The sequence below is a fragment of the Protomyctophum parallelum genome (assembly GCF_964188405.1).
Source record: "Protomyctophum parallelum genome assembly, chromosome: 8".
Taxonomy (NCBI): Eukaryota; Metazoa; Chordata; class Actinopteri; order Myctophiformes; family Myctophidae; genus Protomyctophum; species Protomyctophum parallelum.
Genome location: NC_139703.1, coordinates 11,745,166 through 11,755,926, shown reverse-complemented (window position 1 = coordinate 11,755,926; position 10,761 = coordinate 11,745,166). Strand labels below are relative to the sequence as shown.

The 10,761-nt window shown below is 44.6% G+C and overlaps 1 protein-coding gene across 1 annotated transcript; it reads left to right on the top strand.

Annotated features, from left to right (window-relative positions):
• Nucleotides 1-7,248: 7,248 nt before the first annotated feature.
• Nucleotides 7,249-9,315, top strand: LOC310862886 (long-chain-fatty-acid--CoA ligase ACSBG2-like; the record flags this gene model as incomplete). Its single annotated transcript, XM_083771005.1, has 1 exon — nt 7,249-9,315. The coding sequence occupies one exon, from the start codon at nt 7,249-7,251 to the stop codon at nt 9,313-9,315; it is 2,067 nt and encodes a 688-aa protein (XP_083627131.1).
• Nucleotides 9,316-10,761: the final 1,446 nt, after the last annotated feature.

The following is a 10,761-nucleotide window of genomic DNA, read 5'->3' as shown; positions in this document are numbered from 1 at the left end:
TACTGTAGCTATAACCTAGGGAAACTCATGACTAACCACCACTATACTGTAGCTATAACCTAGGGAAACTCATGACTAACCACCACTATTGAAGTACAATTTTTTTAAATAATTGTAGTAGAGTAAAAGTACAATATTTTCCTCTGAGATAGAAGTATTGAAAATTGTAAATAAAACATTGTAACTTACAATTTAGGCATTTAGCCAGAGTGATTTACAGTAAGCAAGAACAAAAAACATGGTAATACTGTACATCAAAACATTAAAAAAAACCTACGTAAGCTTAAGAACATAACAGTTGAATATCTATCTAAGGAAACTGTATACACAGTACATACAGTGCTATATGTCTACATAAAGTGCTATTTAAGTTATACATAAGTTGAGCCATGTGCATTCGCCTGTAGGAGGTCGAGGCCAGGGCAAGTACTACGGCAAGTGCTATGGGCTAAGATGGAGTCTGAAGAGGTGCGTTTTCAGACTGCGGCGGGAGATTGGGAGTGAATCTGCAGTTCTGATTGTAATGGGAAGTGCATTCCATAGTTTTGGAGCCAGAAGGGAGAAGAGTTTGGGATGTGTGAAGCGTCCCAGCGTTTTTAGCAAAGGTATTCTTCCAGCTTCCCTGCATCGGCTGATCTGAGCGCTTGAGAGGGTTTGTAGCATGCGATCATACTTGAAAGATATGGCGGTGCCCAGGGGCGCCTTATTTTTTTTTTGTCAGTGTGTATTATCGGACTTAAAAGCATGAACAGCATACATAGTCGCTTGCTTGATTAAACAATCTTTTACTTTAAGGTATAACTGGAAGGCAGCATATAGGCTATACTACAATTATGCAATCGCAACTGTCAGCGCTGCTAGTGCAGTGAGTGCACACACTGGGAAGTGGGAACAATTACAACCAAACAACACACTATACTACTACTAATTTTATTTTTTATTTTTTTTGGGGGGGAGCCCTGGAGGCTCGAGGCCGGTTTCAATTGAAACGATTTAAACATATATAAGGCCGCGACTGGCGGTGCCATATCTTTGGTTACTTTGAATGCCATCATCAGAGTTTTGTACTCTGTGCGGGTAGCGACCGGGAGCCACCCGTAGCCAATGCAGGGAGCAGAGAAGGGGAGTGAGGATTTTGGCTGGTAAAAACCAGCATTTTGGATCAATTGGAGAGGCTTAAGTACTCAGAACTCATAACTCATAACATAACTCAGACATGAGTTAGACATGACTGATATCTGATAAGGAGTACTTAAGTACATTTACTGTACTTAAGTACAGTAAATGTATCGGTGTCAGCCCAGCTCCTTATACGGTACTTTAGTACAGTAAATGTACTAAGTTACTTTACAACATTGCGTGACATAGATACAAGAAATCAAACACATTTAAAGCACATCACAAGCCTTTGATACACCAAGCTGCAATGTTGAGTTTCATGTATGACCTTGACATCAGTACCTGAACGAATGCAGCAAGCAGACAAGTTAACGTCTCAGCACAGGGAGACTACAAGGCAAAAGGTGTTCAAAAAACATCTGTCTCCTTTGAAATGTTTTCCAGCTGCCTTGTGGTTTCATTGCTGTGTCTTTATCATTCGGAGTCAAAGACTTTTTAGTTTAATTTAAAAGTCAAGCCCTTAAAAACCAATGTGAAACTTTCACTTGGGTTCTGCTGACAGGTGAAGGCAGGGGAATGGAGATAGAACTGAACTGAACTCTCAAGTCTCATTCTGTCATCACAAAAAACATATATATTTTTAACCACATCAGCTGATCTTCTACAACACTTTCAACAACTGGTCTCCGGACCAGACTGAGTTACAGACCCGTAAGTCTATAACTCTCCTAATGCATATGAAACTGGGGTTCCATGAAATGGTAAAGGTTGGGAATCACCATCATTGTTGGCTCCCGGTCGCTGCCTGCACAGAGTACAAACATTTCTCCAGTGAGGAGCAGGAGAGATACAGCTGCTACACTAATGGAAGGTTTGGTGCATTGATTTCTGTCTGTAATTGACTGTGAAATGTCTTCCAGGAGATAGAGAACACAACACTTAGTTATAACAAATTACACCCTACTGACATGAAGATGAAATATAACCTCTACAGCTATAATGCCTCAGTTCAGGGGTCTTCAACAGGGGGTCCAGAGGAGGGCACCAAATCTTTAGGATTTTTTCTCTTTTTTTCCTTTTCTTTTTTTTAAATTAACCTCTATAACTGTAGCATCCGTATTTGGGGGGGGGTTGCAAATCACAAAAGGACCTTTCTGTGTGGAGTTTGCATGTTCTCTCCGAGTCCCGGCCTAGGGTAAGTACCCTCACAAAAAACTTGCAGTAATCCTAGTCTCTAAACCACCTCCGCCAGCCAGGGCACCTGAAGGAGGGGAAAGGAACTGGTTGGAATAATGTGTTCGTTCCACGTGCTACGCCCAACCGGGGAAACTCCCCACTGTCAGGTGAAAAGAAGCAGCTTGGACTCCTCATGAAGTTGCTCTCCCTAGGTTAGCAGAGGGAATGTAGCGTTCAGGATTACACTAGACAATTGGCACTGGGTGAAACAAAAGGGGTTACAAAAAGTTTAGGGGAAAAGATTTAGGGAAAAAAATCATAACTGCAACACATTGTGACCTTGTAGATCGGCTAATAATAGTAAACAAAAAAAACAATTCCCTAGATGCTTCTTCATTATCCTTGCCAATATTCAAGAAACATCTAAAGAAATATCTTATTTCTTCCTCTAGATTACATGATTTAGTTTGATTTAGTTGTATTTTATATATTATGTTTTTTTTGTTGTATTGTTTATTTCCCCTTTTTGTGCAGTCTCTGTGTTTTTATTTCTTTATTGCACAGCTGCATCCCCTTTGCCAACTTGTAGTCATTTGTATTGTTCTTAATGAACTTTTAATCTGCTTAATCAATTACCTCTTCCATACAGGAAAGGATTCCAAATAAGACAGCTGGCTTCTTCCTTTCCTTGCATTGTATTTTTGTTCTTTGATATGTATTGTCTATTTTGTATGTGCTAAATAAATAAACCTAAACCTATACCTGCTCACCCTCCACCACCCCAGCCACCACCTGTCGTGTTGTATCTGCTGTTTATGTAGGGGACTCGGGGTCCTATGGATGGGAAAGTATAAAAGCAGATCCAAATAATTGCCAAACCATATTACATATATTGCTCTTATTAGATGCAATATAAATATCTTATCCTTCATAAGTTGTCCTTTATCCATTCATGAGTTGTCCTGACAGAAGTGTCTTTCTTTCTCTATATGTGCCGGATGCAGTGGCTGCATGCAGGTGTGTGTTGTGTGTGAATGGGTGAATGTGAAATACATTGTGAAGCACTTAGAATGGTCGGAAACACTAGAAAGGTGCTATACGTATAATGCAGATAATTTCCCGTTCACCATTGATTTTACTGTATGGCCACATAGGGGGCCAATTTGCGCTGAATAGACATGTGGAGACTGGAAATTGCTGGCTTGGTTCTTCTATAATATGTTCTAGACTTCAGCATGGGGCGAGAGAGAGGGGGTGAGGGGGGAGTGAAAGGGTAGGTACTGTAGGAGATGGTGAAAGAGAAGGAGGGGGGGGGGAAAGGGGGAGAATAAGGAGAGAGAGAGAGAGAGAGAGAGAGAGAGAGAGAGAGAGAGAGAGAGGGAGAGAACAAATTAAATCAAATCAACCTTTAATTATATAGCACGTTATAACACAACCAGAGTTGACCAAAGTGCTTCACAACAAAAGATAAAAGTTAAAACAGAATACATCAAGAATAAAAACATAGCATATATAGAAACCGGCGTGAGACATGGAGTACTGTACAGGAGAGCCTAAATAGGTTAAAATCAGTTCACATTGAAAGCCAGGAAAAAAGGTGCGTTTTAAGAAGGGATTTGAAAATGTCAATGAACAGGCCAGTAATGTAAAATGCCTGGGTTCTTTTGGGAGAGAGAGAGAACAGAAGGGGAGAGAGACCTTTTGACCTTTAAAAGCACCTTTATTAAAGCGGTACAAAATGTCGCATCACAGTTGCAATTAACTTATGCACTGCTCATTGTGTGAGCAGTGCACAACACACACTCACACACACACAAACACAAACACACACACACACAGTGAAACAATGTTTACTTCAGATGGCCAATTCCAGTCAACGTTAACAGTCATTTGCATTGATTTTAGCCTCCAGTGGATAAGCGTATACAGCCGCGTGCACACACACACACACACACACACACACACACACACACACACACACACACACACACACACACACACACACACACACACACACACACACACACACACACACACACACACACACACACACACACACACACACACACACACACACACACACACACACACACACACACACACACACAGCTCCTTTAAAATGGAGACAAAAGCATCATGAATTGATTGATGTAATACTGCATGCATTTTTAATCACTTAGTTCATAGACATTTCCTCCCTGGGGTTACAGTGCTGACCTTGCCTTGTTAAAACTCATGTGCATGTGCGACGTGCGTGCATGCACATGCATGCATGCACATACAGTCATACACATACACCTCTCTCTCCCTCATCTCCTATGACCTCATATCACAGCCATCGACAACCTCTTGCCTGCTATATAAGATCGCACAACTTGCGGATCGACGTTTCGTATCAAATTATAAACGCTGGTCCTATCAATAATACCCCAGAGTGTTTGGATTAAATTAGGAGGCATAGAACGTCAATAAGAGAGCCCTCGCGTTAGTCCAGGCCACGCCCCGTCGATGGCAGACAGCGACCTAACAAATGATAATGTGGACCGATCGATAGGTGATATCGATGATAACCCCCCCACCACCACCCACTACTGTAAAATGTGCATGTAAGGTCACACCGAAACAATGCGTACATAAATACAGCTGAAAATATAGTTTTGGGTCCAGAAAAAGTTTCTTTCCAGACGTATTTTGACATGATGTGTCTACTGTCTACACTACTGTCAAATGGTGGAAGAAGTACATAGGTTTCTTCTTTTACTTGAGTAAAAGTAGCGATACCACAATATAAAAATAGTAAATGTCCTGTATTGTGTCCTGTATCGATTACTTTTTTCAGACTGTCGGAACAATAGACATTCGTAGAATACAGAGGAATACCTTTCCCTTTTTTGATACGATATATAGGTTTAAAAAAGGTAAGAATTGAGGAGCCAATCACGCCCTCAACACTTTGACGGTTAGAGTAGCTCATCTGAGGTCACAGATGGGGCTGAGAGAATAATTCAGATCATAATAAATCTTTAATCCTCTGAAGTAAAGTTGGCTATTATAACATAAAGCAACAAGTAACAACTGTAGCAGTGTTCCCAAGCTGCAAATCTATTTATATGCAAATTGCATTACATTAACACATGCAGCCATTAGTCCCAAGACCCATGGTCCCAACACGCAATGTGTGATGTCAGATGTGCCTGCGCAAATTAGTATTGCTAAGCAATGGTTTGTGTTTGTGTAGGGTAGGTTTGTGTTTGTGTAGGGTTGGGTATCATTTGGGTTTTATCCAATGCGGTGCTAATTTGGTATGTTTGATATGGTGATGGTGCCTAAAATGATGTTTGTACTATAAAAAGGTGCATAAAAATAGAATAAACTAGAAAAAGTGCCCTTCTGGGCACAGGTCTCCACCAGGATTTCTTCCTCAGCCTAGTGGGAATATGCGTGCACAGTTTCATCGCAATCGGACGCTGCGTTGAGGAGTTCTGGCGATTTGTACAAAGCGGGCTACTCCTGAAAACTGTAGGAGCCAATCGTGGCCAATCAGGATGGAATATGAGAAATCAAACAAACCTGCCTTGATCACATGACTATGGAGATCATGTGTACCGATTTGCGTGAAATGTGGATAAAATCTGAAGGAGTAATAATAGAAAATGTGTTTTACATATGTCGGCCTCCTGGTGGCGCTATAAAGAGCAGATGTGAAAAATTCCAGGCAAAGGTTTTTCCTTGGCCTCTAGGGAGTTGGCATACAAAGTTATCCACAGATCCGTGCAGTTAGAGGTAAAAACACTTTTCGGCCAGTTATAGCGCCACCTTGAGGCTGAGTTGAAATTGTTGATGTGGCATTTTGTCCTCGGCCTAGTGGGAATGTGGGTGCACAATTTCACGGAAATCACGCGATGTGTTCATGATTTGCAGCATTTTGTTTGAAACTGAGCACTCCTGTGAACTTTGGAAGCCAATCTTAACCAATCAGGATGGAGTGTGAGAAATCTGAAAGACCGGTTTCGTTGAATGGCTCTAGAGAGACTGTGTACCAATTTGCGTGATGTTTGGACAAAATCTGTAGGTGTGCTGTGCAAAAACTTGTTTTGCACAAAGCGGCCTCCTGGTGGCGCTATAACAGGCCGTTCTGGAAAGTTTGGGGCAGAGGTTCATCGTTGGCATCCAGGGAGTGTGTGTGCAAAATTTGGCATCGACCGGGTTAACGGTGGCCGAGATTAGCTGTTCACGGACACACGGACACACACACGGACGGACGGACACACGGACGGACGGAGTGCAAAACATACTCTCCCCACATGCCTTCGGCCTGGTGGAGACAACTAGAACTGCACTCTGTCGAGTGCATACTTGCTTGTTGCACACAAGTAGGCCGCAAGCAGAGCACGCGGTGTTCTAGAATACAGCTCTATGACTTGCTTGAAAAGTATTTACCTATCTGACACTATTTTGAGATCTGTTGAAGAACATGAAGGTAATTCTATTTAAGCAATTCAAATTCATTCTTTCGTTACGTAATTAACAACAATCAATTACGTAATGTTGTAATTAATACGGATGAGTGACGGCTTTCGATGGGGAAGTATAAGTCGTTAAAGGCAATGCCTCTATGTATATGTATACGTATGTAATTTGTAAGTTGATTAGCGGTATAATGTGGTTACATATGACGTCAGGGTATAACTAGCTCTCAATGATGACGTAATAAAGATGTGGATTAAAGGACCCAATGCCAGGGTGTAATTGGTTTTTGATGGTGACGTAATGACGATTCTGGAAGGTATTGAACCTATAGATTTCAGTACCCAGCCGACCCAGCCCTGGTGTTGTGTGATGTCAGATAGGAGATGTATAAAGTAAACTTTGTCAACTTGATTCACATTGTCCTGTTCAAGTGCCGGTTTTGCATCTGCAGAACACCCTCATTTGATATACTGTGTGAGAGCCATGTCTGTAGCCGTGGTGGTGGAAGTACCAAAGGATGGTGCCAACAAGAAATTCTCTGCTGAACAGTCCTCACCCACACAGGCTGTCAGTGACCAGCACACAGATTTCCCATTAGTACCATCAGCAGGTGGGCCTCCTCTGTGGACGTCTAGAGGCAATGAGGAGGTGAGGTTGAGAATGGAGGAGTCTGGCACGGCCGGCGAGCCCCCAATGACGATCCACCAGATGTTCACCTCAGCCGTGGAGTGCTTTGGCGACCGTACCGCCCTCAGCTGGAAGGAGGGCGAGCAGCAGATGTTTATCAACTACACAGACTACTACCTGGCCTGTCGCACGGCAGCCAAGAGCTTTCTCAAGCTTGGTCTAGAGCAGCACCACGGTGTGTGCATCCTGGGCTTCAATTCACCGGAGTGGTTAATCTCCGACATTGCTGCCATCTTGGCAGGAGGATTTGCCGTGGGCATCTACACCACCAATTCTCCCGAGGCGTGCCGGTACATAGCAGATAACTGCAAGGCCAATGTGATCGTGTTGGAGGACGACACACAGCTTCAGAAGATCCTCCAGGTCCAAGACCAGCTGCCATACCTAAAAGCAATTATCCAGTACAAAGACGCGCTAAGAGAGAATAGGCCAAATCTTTACACGTGGACCGAATTTATGGAGCTGGGACGGCACGAGCCAGATGCTCCCCTTAACGACATCATCACCAACCAGAAGCCCAACCAGTGCTGCTCGCTCATCTACACCTCAGGGACCGTGGGGCAGCCCAAAGGAGTCATGCTCAGCCACGACAATCTGACATGGACAGCCCTCGCCACCAGCCGTCACTGGTCCTCCGAGGCCTGGGTGTCTGTGATCAGTTACCTGCCCCTCAGCCACATCGCCGCTCAGATGAATGACATCTGGTGCCCTATGAGGATCGGAGGGGCCACGTACTTTGCACAACCAGACGCCCTCAAGGGCTCCCTGGTCAACACCCTGAAGGAGGTGCGTCCCACGTTCTTCTTGGGTGTTCCCCGCGTCTGGGAGAAGATGCAGGAGAAGATGATGGCCGTCGGGGCCCAGTCGTACAGCATTGTCAGGATGATGGCGGCCTGGGCCAAGGATGTGGGGCTACGCACCAACCTCAGCAAAATGAACCAAAGCGCAGCTGTGGGTCGCATGCCACTCGGCTACTACATCGCCAAGATGTTGGTGTTCAAGAAGGTGCGGCAGGCGTTGGGCCTGGACCGCTGTGACATGTGCTTCACGTGTGGCGCCCCCATCAGCAAAGAGACCCAGGAGTACTTCCTCAGCCTGGACATCCCCGTGTACGAGATCTTTGGCATGAGCGAGCTCACGGGACCTCACTCCCTCTGTCGGCCCGACACCTTCAGACTCACCAGCTGTGGGAAGGAGCTCCCAGGGTGCAGGACGAAGATTCACAACCCTAACGAGGAGGGCATCGGTGAGATCTGCATATGGGGTCGACACGTCTTCATGGGCTACCTCAACATGGCCGACAAGACAGAGGAAGCTATGGACGCAGACGGCTGGCTGCACTCCGGGGACCTGGGAAAGCAGGACGAGGACGGGTTCCTCTTCATCACCGGACGCATCAAAGAGCTGATCATCACCACGGGCGGACTGAACATCCCTCCCGTCCCCATCGAGGACGCTATTAAGAAGGCTGTGCCGTTCATCAGCCACGCCATGCTGATCGGAGACAGGAGGAACTTCCTGTCCATGCTGCTCACCGTCAAGTGCCAGGTGAACGAGGAGACGGGTGCCCCCGAGGACCAGATGACGCCCGAGGCCATGGAGCTGTGCAGGACGCTGGGCAGCAAAGCCACGCGTGTTTCCGAGATCGCCTTCGGCCGAGATGGCGCCACTCATGCCGCCATCCAGGATGGGGTTAACCGGGTCAACGAGAACGCCGCCTCCAATGCCCAGCGCGTTCAGAAGTGGATCGTCCTAGACAGGGACTTCTCCATCACCGGAGGGGAGCTGGGTCCTACCATGAAGCTGAAGAGACCCGTGGTCACCAGGATGTACAACGAGCAGATCGAGAACTTATACAAATAGGTAGCGATTTGTAGAATGTTGCTGTCAGAGGTAGACAGTGACCATGGAGACCTATGGAGATCTCCATATCTTAAAATTTTCATATTTTTGAGGGGCGCTAGCCCCTCCTGTACGGCTTTTGTCCCCACACGTCTCTCTCAATATTTTCCATTGACAATGAAAGGAGAAATTGGGTCAAAGGTCTGCCAAATATGATGTAAATTTTGTCCCCACACGTCTCAATATTTGCCATTGACAATGAAAGGAGAAATTAGGTCAAATGTCCGCCAAATATGACATGAATTTGTACGATGACAAGAGCGCCTCTCACTTCACACGGGTGGGATTTTTGTAAATCAATGTCCTACTTCGTCACACTAAAGTGTCACATGGTAAACATAGCAGGGGCGTCCTCTTCCCTGAGCCAGGCCAAAACCTGACCGCATACCAAAAATTAATACCCTACTTTGTCATGCTGTGTCACACAAAAGCAGTGTTGGAAAGTAACTAATTACTTAAAGCAGCGGTTCCTGAACCTTTTTGGCCGTGCACCCCCTGTTACCTCCCGACCTAGCTGATGCACCCCCCCCCCCACCCACATGGAAATATAAATTGCATAAGCTATATAGACATATATTTCCTTTTTATCCACATATATGCACATACTGTATATGAACCTGAATATGACATAATATATGCAGCATAAACTATATTCTGCATTACTTGCCATATATTGACATAATATGTTAATATATTTAAAATAAAACCAGAGCACCACCATTAGACTTTTCATGTTGCGCACCCCCTAGAAGGCGCTCGCAGTTTGGGAACCACTGACTTAAAGTAATATTATTACCTTTTTCCAGTAACTAGTAATATACTGTAACTAATTGAGTGGTGCTAGCCAATCCTATGCACAGCTTTGTGCGTCTGTATGAGCACGGAATGTGCTCATACATGGTGATGTATGATGATAAGAGCGCAGCTCACTTCACACAAGTGTGATTTTTGAGCCCTACCATAGCTTTTGTCCCCACACGTCTCAAGATTTGCCATTGACAATGAACAGAGAAATTAGGCCTAAATTCCGCTAAATATGACATAAATGACATAAATTAAACATCAAAACATTACACGCCATTGACAATGAAGGAAAGATTTACGTCACATGTAAACGAGCAAATCAGCTAACCAATCACAGGCAACAGCATTTTGATTGGCCAGTATGAGATGATGCATGATGATGTACGATGCATGATGATGTCACTTCACACCATTTTGAGTAATGGTATTACTAATATGTTACTATACTTTCAAAAAGTAACTTGTTACTATTCTCACGAGCCTTGGTGGTATGGTGGGCTTGACTGAGTTAGTTGCGGTTCGAGGTTCTTTGCAGTCTGCTGATCCGTTTGGGTCTAGACTGAGCGGATATGGAAACTATGCACACTTGTCTCCATCCATCCA